The sequence below is a fragment of the Orussus abietinus genome, unplaced genomic scaffold (assembly GCF_000612105.2).
Source record: "Orussus abietinus isolate OABI.00-Male unplaced genomic scaffold, Oabi_2.0 scaffold230, whole genome shotgun sequence".
In the NCBI taxonomy this organism is placed as follows: domain Eukaryota; kingdom Metazoa; phylum Arthropoda; class Insecta; order Hymenoptera; family Orussidae; genus Orussus; species Orussus abietinus.
Genome location: NW_019394379.1, coordinates 22,290 through 35,737, shown reverse-complemented (window position 1 = coordinate 35,737; position 13,448 = coordinate 22,290). Strand labels below are relative to the sequence as shown.

At 41.5% G+C, this 13,448-nt stretch overlaps 1 protein-coding gene across 1 annotated transcript; it reads left to right on the top strand.

The window, feature by feature from the left end:
- Window positions 1-3,077: 3,077 nt before the first annotated feature.
- Window positions 3,078-6,001, top strand: LOC105700124 (nicalin). Its single transcript, XM_012425733.1, has 7 exons — window positions 3,078-3,359; window positions 3,459-3,646; window positions 3,760-4,089; window positions 4,186-4,395; window positions 4,492-4,896; window positions 4,981-5,201; window positions 5,287-6,001. Exons 1-7 carry the CDS (start codon window positions 3,185-3,187, stop codon window positions 5,423-5,425), a joined length of 1,668 nt encoding a protein of 555 aa, XP_012281156.1. The 5' UTR covers window positions 3,078-3,184; the 3' UTR covers window positions 5,426-6,001.
- The last annotated feature ends 7,447 nt before the right edge of the window (window positions 6,002-13,448 follow it).

Below are 13,448 nucleotides of genomic sequence, written 5' to 3'. Positions count from 1 at the left end.
ATAGTGATAAACACTAGCAGCTTCGTATTTCTTAGCATAGAAATAAGAAGACATGATAGGATACTGCTAAATGTAATAATTGAGGTGAACAAGCAACATTTAGTTTGCCGACATCATAACAGAGGGCTCTGATTGGTTTTTCCAGAAAGATGAGATTCTGATATTTCATGGCCAAAAAAGATGAAACTTAGTTGTGTGATAACAAACATCCTTCAATATCTTTTACCAACAAGTACAGCAAGCTCTGTGGCGATGAACTACCCATGATGACTTGAATAAGAAAAATGGATCCGCCTAATGAAAATGATCCACCTAAACCTGGAAAGGGGCACAAAAGAACAGGCAAAACAGAACATTCAAAAAAATCCAGGAAGTCTGAGATTAGACAGCGAATAAGTTAATAAAAGTTCAGAATATTAATGGTAGATCGATCTCATTAAATTGACTGAAGTGGTATTTTTCATATCACTAAGTAGGAAAAAATTCATTTAAATGTAGAATCGACAAAATATAATCAAAATGATTGTTCGCCGTCTCTTCTCCGTCAATCCTGACAAAGTGACATAGAAAACAACAGGAGGGACAACGTGGCCAAAAAAAAATGATGATTGTCCGTTCGAAAGAACGGAAGACCATCGTAGTTGCCCTCTTCTTAAGGGGCCTCTTCGGCATATAGCCTGTTCGACTCTTGCAGTCTCTTCGGGCAGAGCCCCCTACGTCTCGAACGCTTGGCAATCCCCTAATTTGTCGGATTAAAAAAAAATAATAATAATCACTCCGCGAGCAGATCCATAAGCTAGCAAAACGACGACCTGCGATCCGAGGATGCGCAGTCCGTGCGTATTGCACATTTATTCGATTCCCAAGCGCGGTCTAATTAATTTTATTCCTGAAAGAAAATTGTTACAATCGCGGATATATCACAGGGTGGACATCCTCCGCGCTTCCGGAAGCGCGGACGATGGAAAATTACCCCAGGTTCAGGATCTCCTCCCAAACCCCCAGGAAGAGATCTCGCCCTGGCCCTGCCTGCTTACATCTAAACATTCACTCAAGACAACTGACCTACCTCCCTAGCTATATCTAAAAGAAAAAACACATTCGTTCCAACACACTCACTCCACGGTTCTCTCTCATTCCGCCCGGGGACAAAAAGCCTAATCCTAGGGACAGCATCCCGGGATGCCTCCGACCCCCGAGCTCAGTTCTCACACTCATACGTTCCGATTGCCATCGCCAGTTGAATGAATGAAAAATTAACCTTGTTCACGGAATCGAAACGCGGATGGCAATTGAAGGGATTCGCGAAGTTTCGGTTTACCACGTCTCCTGGCCCCGACCCGATCGACTCGCTCCTGGAGGAGACGACGGGTGGGGGCCAGCAAAGAACGCGGCCACAAGAAAAGGCACCTACCGTCGTAGAGGCTGAAAAAATCCTAAGCTGATTAATTTATTCATCGTTGAAACGAGCTACTGACTCTACTCGATATCGATATTTCATAATTTTTCCAAGAAAGAAAGGCCAAGCCCAGCACGCACTACGGCCCCAGGGTAGTGGAAGGCTTGGCCGAATACAGCTGAAAATCCTGAAACGTTCCCCTCGTCGAGGCGGCGGTTCTAAACCGATTCGGAGGCACATCGAAGTGCCACCTCGACTCGAGGTCGGCTCCTCGCGAAATCCTCCTCCCAAGTCTTTTTAAGATCATCCGCAGAAATATCGCGAAACCGGTGGCCTCGAAGTCGGAGGGTCGTCCGACTTCCCGGCGCGTGATAAAAAAAAACACGAAACGTAATCTACCGCGGACCCAGGAGAAAGCTATTCCTAATCTAAATCAACATACAAGAAATAAACAAATTCCACGCGGCCAATCGCGAGTCGGCGAGAGGTCATCCCGTCGACTCGTGGTCCCTCAAACAAATCATAACATACAACCGACCCCCGTGCCGGTACGGACCTTTCGTCCTGCGACATGAAGGGGTCGGAGGAAGGAAATGTTGAGACTTACCAACGGGACGATTCTCGTCTTTTTCTGGCGGTACTCCCCCAGGAGATCCCTCCGCAGAGACCTGGGGTTTCTGGCCTCCTCTCCATCTGCCTCCCTTCGAAGTTGGCTCTGACTGCATTTCTCCTTTGTGTCCGCTTACGTTGCTTTCGCTGCTTACACTGCATCCGCTGCATCCGCTGCATTCGCTGCGGCCGCTGCATCCAATCCATCAATTGCATCCGCTTCCTCTTGCTTCATTGAACGATAATTAATCCTTGGCACTCGCGACCCGTGATCACTGTGTCGCCTTGACCGTCTTGACTTCGATTTTTCCGCGTGTCGGCACGAAAATTGCGCATGCACCCCGCAGTATTTACGAAACCTCCCCTGAATCTCGTAACAAACGAGAATGCCGCCAGTTGTTGAGAAATATTCCACGCCATGTTGGTTTGAATTTGTAACGTAGCACGTAATTCGTTCCTCGTCATTCTCTAAATTGATCGCGGCGTCTTATCGCGGCGGCTTATCCGGAGCAACTGCCGGTCCAGCGACACGGGTCGCGACCGCTGGTCAGACCCTGCTCCCGGATTGGGCCCGGCCTCGTCCAATCCGGGAGCTTGATCGCGATATATAGGGATAACTCATTCTTTAATTATTAATTATTTATATTATTTAGTTACTTATTTATTATTTATTTAATTATTTATTTATTGTTTATTTATTATTTATTTATTATTGATTTATTATTTATTTATTATTTATTTATTATTGATTTATTATTTATTTATTATTTATTTACAATTTTTATGTGTTTATATGTGCGGTAAAAGACGTTTATAACCTAGCAGAAGTCGTATATCGACCATCTGCGGCATTCTTCATATTGGAAACGTAATTTAATGTTTTTTTACGATTGTCTCCGGTAAACTACGTTGTTTCGTAATATGCGTAAAAAACCTCGAGAAATGGGGAATTACCCAACCCTGGCCCACACCAACCATCAGGGGGCAGCACAGGAAGCGATCGCGTGACTCTGCCCGCAAACAATCTCCCAACTTATCTCTACTTGTAGAAATACCTTGTCTTCCTCCACCATGACGTGACTGCACATGTGACGTCACGAGATTCGTTCTTCGGGAATCTATTGACGGAAAATTGCGGCTATTTTTCCGTTTTTCTGACACGAACTCCTGTGGAACATGTGGTTAGAGGAGTGCGATGGTTTTGCAGAACTGTGTCGGAGTTATTTACCGTATTACCTGTTAATAGTTTTACCGATATTCATTATAATAGCACCAGCTAATCCCGTAGCTGCTTCCCATGAATTTCCCGTGTATCGGATGTACCAGTATGACTTGCATGGCGTTCCACATGGTATTTAATATTTAATTAACATTGGTTATTTTGTCCACTTGATTGTATTTATTGCCTATAGTTTAATAATTAATACTAATGTTTGAAATCCTCTTGTAGGATGCCGAAACGCTCCTGTCTCTCTGGAGGCGAGGTCGCTCGTTGGATGGGTAACGTCTAGACACTGTGTCGTTGCTAGAGCTTTAGATCTAACGGCCGATCTCTATCAATTGATTAAGAGTAAGGCTGGGGCATTGGTAGTCATTCTGCCCGAGAAAATGGATCGCTTAACAGAGGAGGAGAAGCAGGTAATATAATAAATGATTGATTATATAGATAGGTAGATTCACAATAATCAGACCTGCTATTACCTATGTATATCTTGAGAACACTTGAATTAAATGTGGCTTACATTTTCAAGCAATTCATGGCCTTGGAGGAATCTATGATGTTCGGGTCAGAATGCATGATTCCTGTGTACTTTGCGCAATGGAATCCAGAGCTTCAGCAAATTCTAGATAACATCGAAAACAGCTTTTTTACCGACGATAAGTCTGGTTCGGCAGCAGAAGCTATATTCAGCTCAATTTCGGCCAGTGGATATCAAGCAGTGGTCGCATCAGGTCAGGCTACACCTAAAACTGATGTAAAAGTTGCAACGCTCCAAGGAAAACTTACTGGAACAGGAGCAGAAGAAAAATTACCAACGATTGCCCTAGTTGCGCATTACGATAGTGCAGGAGTAGCTCCGGTAATATTATAATTCATGGATTATTTCTTTGGGTTGCTGTAGATAAAAAGTATTTCACTATTAATTCCATAGTAAATATACTAATTTATTACTTAGGAACTGTCGTTTGGCGCAGACAGCAATGCTTCAGGCGTAGTAATGTTGTTAGAATTAGCAAGATTATTCTCCGTCTTGTATTCCATGAGTCGCTCTAGACCAAAATATAATCTCGTGTTTCTGATAACTGGAGCCGGCAAATTGAATTATCAAGGTAGCAAAAAATGGTTAGAAGATCAACTCGATGGCCTTGAGGGATCAATTATTCAAGTAAGTGTAGCATTTAGTCGCCGTAACACATTTTCAAGGTATTCATGACATTTACAAATATATGTGTTAGGTAATGAAACAAAACAAATATTTCAGGATGCTTCATACGTAATTTGTGTGGATACCGTATCAACAGGCAATAGTTTATACGTACATGTATCGAAGCCACCTAAAGAAAATTCGTTTGGTGGACTCTTTTACAGAGAGCTAAAGGCTGTTTCGGATTCTGTAGGTAATGTACATGTTGAAGGTGTTCATAAAAAAATTAATCTCGCTGAGGAGACGCTGGCTTGGGAGCACGAAAGGTACAGCATTCGGAGACTACCAGCTGCGACCTTGTCAACGATAAACAGGCATGAAGATCCTGCCAGAACTACAATTCTAGATGTTATGAGAAACGGCCAAGTAAATACATTGTATAAGCATACACAAGTGGTAGCGGAAGCTCTAGCACGACATATATATAATTTAAGCTCCAGCCAAATTTTCTCCGAAGCATTGGTACGTACAAATATATCTGACATTGCTAAACAAATATATCTGATGATTTAATGACCGGTCAAAATTTTAATTCATTTTCATTAGGGAGTTTCTAAAGACTCGTTAACACTGTGGCTCAATTACTTGGCATCCCAACCAAGGGCGGCGTCGCTTTTAGCGGATAAGCAAAATCCTTTAGTCAATACCCTCAAGGACGCAATGACAAAATACCTTGGAGATGTTAAAGTCACGCTTCACAGTCCTGACAAGCGGGACCCTGAATTTGTATTCTACGATGTGTCAAAAGCCACTCTTAACGTATACAGGTATTGTGTTCTTCTTTTTTTAAAGAAAATTATTAACCGATTCAATATCTGCATTTGTTGTAATCAATGTACTCTTTGATTACAGCGTGAAGCCGGCGGTGTTCGATCTTTTCCTCACGATTGCCATAATCTTATACTTAGGACTGGTGTACTTGGTAGTTCATAATTTCTCACACATATATTCACTCGCTACGCGAATCGCAGTTAAAAACAAAGTCTCTTAAGCGTACTATGACCATCACTTAAAAATAAGGTAACAACTGGAGAAAGCTGTGTAAGTAATATTCATTTGAAATGATTATGTATCCCTGACAAGTTTTAGGAAAATTGTCATAAGACAGTAAACTTTTACGTTCAAGTATGTCCCAAAAAGTAGGCTAGCTCAGTACGTTTCCCTGCAATTGGTTCGTCGTGAAAAGTGCGATTAATTCGTCGCAAGGCGACGTTTAGAGACATTACATTTTCTAAGGGTATTCACGTGTCGAGGTATCAAGTTTTTCGCAATCAATGCTGATTAAGTTTGCATTCGTATCGCGGATCATCGAATCTGCGATATTCAGACTATCTAGTGAGACTCGCAAATAACTTATAACTTAATGGTCTACTTACGATGAAGAACTTAATGCCATAGTGAATACTGCTCCGTTTCGTGTTACAATTCAACTGTAATATATGAAAATCGTGTAATGTTTAAGAGTGAGCTTATTGCTAACGCGACTCTTCCGTAGCGCCAATAAATGTATAAAAGTCGTACATACAGACCTGTAAAAAGTAATAGATGTCACGGTTGTTTATTAAAACGTAGTCCAGTTATTTAATACCGTGAAAAGCTATTTCCCCTGCTCGAAAAGCTCGTTTAAAAAAAATTGAAAAAAAAAACCCGGAGCGATTGTTGCGACACCTGAGTCGAAATGTGTGAAGCTTTGTAGGTACGCGATTCGTCCACGTGACACTCTGCAAATCTGTCACTATCCACGTGGACCTGCAGAACTGTCAATTACAACTAAATCACTATGGAATGTTTATAAACACCTGTTTCACCCTCTTCTACTCGACAACGTGATCCACTGGGTAAACCAACACGGAAAGTATAAAAGAAAAGGATCTTATTAACAACATTCTTCCAAAGAAATACCCCAAATTTCAAAGACTTTGATAATTACCAAATACTATTATGCCAGGCCCGATCTTCTCAAACCAGAGGTTTAAGAAAAATCATCCCGATTAACTCCACCGATTCCATTCGACGTGGTTGTTTATAAAAAAAAAAGTTGAAACGCCCAACTCCGGAATAATCAAAGGTAAGTCCCTTTTTCGCACATTCTTCAAAACGGTTTATTAATAATAACGCGTCACCTACGCTACGTAACGCTTTAGTATTACNTTATAAAGTAATGTACAATACTTGGAAAAATACAACTTTTAGTGCAGGTCAGACAGCGTAGTAACACTTTCCTCTCCCATCGGGGTGTACACCCAGTTTTAAAGCTGCCGGTATCAAAGAAACCTAACGGAGTACAAAGGTATTGCGGTCTTCCCCTTTCTACGAAACAATGGCTAATTGAATTTCCCCTCGTTCTAGATGAAAAAGGCCGACCCATCGCTAAGGATGCCGAAGCATCGTCGACGAGTGCGGATCACCGACTCGGTGATTCCGGATAAGGAAATAAAACCGGGGCATCGCAAGGGACGCGCTCCGAAGACCTCGGCTCGATTAATTACGATTGATCGATTACGCGTACTCGACGGCGACGCGGGTGTACTCGATCTTCTATTTAATATACAGAGTCCCTCGCTCGCATCCTGGACGAGTATCTACGCGGAGGAATGATATCTCGCATCCCGTAATTTAAGGCGCTTACCGAAGCAGTCACTTTGTTCGCTTAAATACGTGGAACACATTGCACTTAGCAGCTTACAATTACTCTTAGCTCCTAACGAGTCGATGGAAATGTAGTTTTAATATATTCATCCGGTTGATCCGACCGAAATATCTATCCCGGTTGCGAACCAACGAGAAGCGCCGAGAACTCGTTATCGACGCCTTGCTAACAAGGAAGGCATCCCAGGGGACGATCTCTCCGATTTCATTTCTTTTATAATATGTTATAGTGGACTAAAAACTAAGCGACCCGTATTTTTTTTTATCTGCCATTAAATACTTTAAGGGGGTGAAACCACTATCCAAAATAAGGCCTGTGAGGGGTGGCTCACCCCTTAATTTCTTTTTTTTAATTGAAAAAATTATATTTTTCATTTCTCGTTATGAGAAGCTTTCCAATTGAATTGGTTAAAAAATATGTTCTTGTGGGTGAAACTGCCAAATTGCCCATGGACATGCCTTACTTTGGATGGTGGTCTCACCCCCTTAAAGTGTTTAATGGCAGATGAAAAAAGAAACACGTGTCGCTTAGTTTTTAGTCTACTGTAACATATTATAAAAGAAATGAAATCGGAGAGATCGACCTGGGATACCTTTCTCGCTAAGTCTTACGCTATTTTACCAAGGAAAGAAAAAAAGAGAAAGAAATACTGACGTAGAGTGGTTACTCTCAGTGCACGCAAAGGCAAGCTCGAGGTACTTCTTCGGTCTCCTATTGGAATGAGAGATTGTTTACTCTGTAAGCATTATATGAGAGACTACAAATCGTCCTAAGACGATAAAAATAAGCAGGGTCAACGCGAAGTCATATCGAGGACGATTTTAATGTAGGATACGTACCTTCCTGTACATTCTCCGTAACCAGTATCCTAATTACTTCTCTACGGTATTGCACGTCATTTAGCGGCTAAGGATGCTTGGAACATTTTCTTAAGTTATGGATTATCGTTCCTATCAGGAAGAGTACATTTGTCATTCTCAGGTCCACCTGTACTGAAAATCGGACATTGATGATTTCCCATCTTTGGTCTTAATTGAACGCAACGCGACGATCGATTGGACATACTTTGGGCCACGGAAATTAATAACAAATGGTATTTCGTGAAAAAGCTACCTCGGCTCGTATATATGTACCGCGGTCGCGCCTATGTATAATGGCGGACATGTATGTCTCCCCTGCAGATACGACATCGCCTGTGCAGGATGGGAGGGCATTGATGTCTCCCAATGTACAATGTGGACATGAATGCCTCCCCTGCAGATACGACATCGCCTGTGCAGGATGGGAGGGCATTGATGTCTCCCAGTGTACAGAGGATGTAACGACTGCCGGTTTCGTGCACTTAGAGTACGGATCGTGCGTATACCCTGAGAAAACGATTTCATTTCCATCAAACAAATATGTTTGAGCGAGTCTTACTTATTTTTCCTTTTTTACAGAGTCTAATAAGTATGCATTTGAGTAAAACATATCTGTTTGATATCTCTTTGATATAATCATATTATTCCCCTGCTTCGAATTGAATGAATGTTTCGTTCAATAAAAAAATTAATGATTATATTTGAGGTGAACAAACGTTTCATTATCGTTTCATTATCTGCTTGATTTGAATATAATAAATGTTTCATTATAAACGAATATTCTAAGAGAAGAAGAGACTCTCCGTGTTAACGAACGTCCGATTAAAGAACGTTGTTATAACTTTTTCACCCAATTTCACGTGATGCAATTCATATCACAGACTGTAATTATTTCAGCCCATTGAAGTATTCCTACGAGATTATTTATCCCGAAGGACCTGGCGGCACCTCTGAATCTATTTCTTGGAATCGAATAAATCATTTTTTTTTTAATTAAAATACAAGATGATTGATTAAAAAAAAAAGAAAAAAGGAAAATTATTGATATCAATGAAGACAGTTACGTCGAAACAAATAATGTATTTAACTTAAGGACGTGACAATTTCTCATCCACTGAAATCAAATAAACCTTTTGTTCATTGATGATTGATTCTTTTGCTTTAATTAAACCTGTTTTAACATATCTCTGTATTTGGATTAAATAAATTGTTTTCTCAGTGATACCGAACGTCTATACGTCACTAGAAGTTGGTAATGAGATAGCGCGCAAGTAACGAATGCGTCATCCGAGTTGCAACACCCTGCAGTAAATAATTTATTAGCTAAATAGACTTTGTTAGAAATGCCTACATACATATCTAGTTTCCCCAGCCTCGGGCCGATTATCTCGGATTTTGAGTATGCGATTCATGGTACGACGATGCCATAGAAAATTGATTATTTATTTTTATTCTCTCATTCTCTCACTTTTCTTCTTTTTCCCCCTTCTCTTCTTTGCCGATCTTCACTCGGTCGAGGTCTACCCGTTACATTAATAGAATGATATTAAATAAAAGACAGAGTGTGGGATCATTCTCTTAGTTAGGCTAGACAAAATGTAATCTACATATATANTTCCCGCCCACCCTTCTCCCATTTTTCGATAAATTTGGAAGCATTTCGAATCATTTCTCGCGCACCTTATCTTTAATTTAAGTACGTGAAATTAGCACCGCGGAACGTCTTCCGGTAGCACAGAAGAGTACGGTATCCGGCCGTGACAACAAAAGTCGTTTAATAAAATAATACACCGACGTACGCGACAAAAGGAAGCTTCTTTCATAATTTTTCTACCAGCCAACAATCCCGTCTACGTGTTCAACAAATTATACACCGACGTACGCGACAAAGGAAGCTTCTTCCATAATTTTGTCTATCAGCTAACAATCCGGTCTGCGTTTTACAATGTTTAAGATGTATGCGCGAGTTAGGAGGAACGCGACAAGAGCGCCATTTAAACCTTAAATTGGCGAAAGATCCTAATAAACAAATTGGAAATTCCGTCGCAAGCTGTAATTCCTCGTTGCAACGGCGTCCCCGTTTCTCTCGACAATGCAATTGTTACAACGCGACGTACACTGGGAGACATCAATGCCCTCCCATCCTGCACAGGCGATGCCGTATCTGCAGGGGAGGCATTCATATCCGCCACTGTACTCTGGGAGACATCAATGCCCTCCCATCCTGCACAGGCGATGCCGTATCTGCAGGGGAGGCATTCATGTCCGCCATTGTACGTACAATACGACGTACGAGGTACGTTGTATTGCACGACGTATTGTGTGACGTTAACAATTGTTAACGTAAAATGAAGACCCGACTCGCCGGCCGGATATACACCTTCTCTGTGCCCGTCGAAAGCTTCAAATGCGTACTCGCTTTGCAAAGCATCGATTAATTACTATTAATAATTATTTTCAAGGAGGATTTAATCGGTGATCTTAGTGCACACCCGAGTCGCTCGACGATCAACAAGAACGGATCGCGTCCACGTGAGTATTTTCCAAGTACCATCAAGCGAGCGATCTCCTCGCTAAAAGGGGCGAATGACGGTGATTCCTCGTTTGACGATATAAAAAAGGGCTTTGGGCCACGGAAATTAATAACAAATGGTATTTCGTGAAAAAGCTACCTCGGCTCGTATATATGTACCGCGGTCGCGCCTATGTATAATGGCGNTATATGTATAATACACCGGCGACGTCGACGAACCACGAAATAAATACTCCTCGAAGACCATAGCATTGTCTCCATACTTGTGACTGTTATACATCCTATGTATGTACATTGCGGTGTATCCTACAATACTGATGGTCATTTCCTTCGGGTGAACGCAAGCAGTCGCGAAACCTTAAGTTCCATTCGAAAGAGCAACGGAGTTAAGAAGGAAAGAGTAACGTGGGGAGAAAAAAAAAGGAAAAAAAAAAGAGAGAGAGAGAAAAAAGGAGTAAGGTCATTAAAGTCGTCAAGTTCGGCGACCGTAACTGCTAAAATAAAACTGGCGGCTTTTGATTCGAGGGGAATACATAGCGCTGGGTTATGCGTTCATACGCGTTTTGATTCGTCTCTAAGTACAAAGAAACAAGAGGACGTTAGTCGTCGTTAATTAATTAAAAATTACTCTTCGAAGAAGTAACCGAGGTGTCCTCTCGGTCGCTTTGCTTCTTCTTCTTCTTCTTTTTTTTTCATTTCCTTTCTCGCTTTCGCCGTTAATACGTCTTACTTAAGGTCTAAGGGGAATGTAAGAATCGAGAGCGTTATGCCCCCCGCGTGTTTAGAGTAATTACGTGTAATGTATATATATATACAACATCGATTATGTATATACGAAGTCTCGTGAACCTAGTATGGCTTGTAAACGCGTCACACCTTGTGCAGTCCATTAATTCCCAATGTACACGCATGCACGTTAATTCATTTAATTAAGTTAATTAAACCCGTCAGTGTTAAAAAGTCGCGGTCTCGGAGGCAATGATGATTACGGCACTCGTACGAGCTGGTCCATGTACAATTATTAATATTATCATTATTCCTTTGTAAACGCACATATTTTACGCATCTCGTCCGAGTTGCAGTTTTACATGTAAAAAATGGTGTCGCCTCCCAGAGATCGGCCGTAAGCGCTGCACTTGCAAACCTTTCGTCAACTTCCGGTAGAAATTGAGAGCTTGGAGAGAGTACCGGGAGACTTTCTTTAATATCAAAACTGGGAGATCCGAGCTCCTTAGATATTAATTAATATGAATTCCACGTTTAATTAATTAATATGAATTCGACGGTGCCATCGGATATGCTTACGGAAAAGATATATTTTTTTTTCGAATTCGCGATACTTTCCCCCCCTGAATATTGCTTGTATCGTGGTCCTCGTGAATTGGCGAAATAATATAAATTAATTAAGTAAACCTCGAGCGTGCTTAAGATTAAATTAAAAAAAAGAAAAAAAGAAAAAAGAAAAACTCCTAGCAATGATCAATCGCTATGTGCCGGAGTCGTATTACAACTATTGTCATTCATATTCGCATACGATTCCTGCCCTTCTCCCGAATCCACTATATGTTGCGATCTTAATCATTGCTGTTTGTATTTCCAATGTCATATTCCCGAAGTTGAATATAACCCAGCTATCAATTAGAAATCCATACATAATCGGAAATCGTCTCCATCGATCCAGAATTAATAACTGCAAATCATACGCAATCGCTAGTGTAAGAGTTGTCCTCTCGTACCTACAGTGTATAATCTCTCTAACATCAGTCTTGCCTCTTTTGTATCACATGAAAATTGATCCAATTTTTCCTTCCTTTCTTTCTTTTCTCCCGAATAATCGAGGAATCCATAATCTCCCAGTTTCTCGAGACGATACGCAGAAGGGCGCGCTCTTCCAATGGTCGCTCTCAATCTTCACAGAAGCGGAAGTGTTCGAATTTACAGCACTAGAGTATAAAAAACGTAGCCCAAGGAAACAAATACAATGATAACCGCTGTACAAGGTGTGCCGAACGGAGAGATGATCGTTCTTTCAACAATTTTCACCTATACTGGACTGCTACTGTACAAATCTCCCCCTATAAAGATGCGCGCGAAATTCTCAAAGCCCACGTCGCTTATTTTCTTTTCCACGCTCTCAATGACCTGACGCGAATATGGAAACATGAAGTAGTATAAGGAGAGATAACGCATTCCGGTTCCACAGAAAGTGGAAGGCCCCAATATCAGGACCCACGATCTCCGATTTTCGCTTATCTAGCAATGCGAGCGCCACTCGCGGAGAATACGGGAACTCCAATCTACGTCACCGAAGCATCACCTATCGACGTAAATCACCTAAAATACATTTCATTTTGCAATTAAGGTACGCAAAGTGATACGATAATCCGGGATTGATACATAGAATTTGATGTTTCTCTTTTTTTAACGCAATAAAGACTAACGGGCCCGCTGGCAGACGATAACTTTTAATTGCAAAATCTCATCGAGGGGGCGCTCTCAGCCCTAGATTAAAAAAAGGATCCGAACATCCTGGACCCCTAAAGTGGGGAGGATTTCGATACATTTGGCGTTGGAATCTCCTTATACTAGTCCGTGGATGGAAATGTCGTTACAAAAGAAAGTAGAAGAGAGGAACGCCTAAGTGAAGGATCCCTACACACGGCGTGTGCGATTCTAAATGGGCGAGCCAGCACATATACACATATATACGTCGACAGAGTCGAGGATAAATTAAATAAACGTGTCGCGGGAAACGAGACGGAAAAGGTAGCCGTAGAATGGAATCGGTAGGAATGTCGATCGTCGCGAATAGAGAATGATGTACATGAGAACGGAGCCACGTCGATTTGCGGGACACTGAATCGCATCGCTGCAGGATGCATCGGCTGCACTAAAGCTAGAGTCACGGAGAGTTAGCGAAGAATCGATTCGAAACGCAAGAACGTCATGAAAAGGACGATCGTTCGATTTA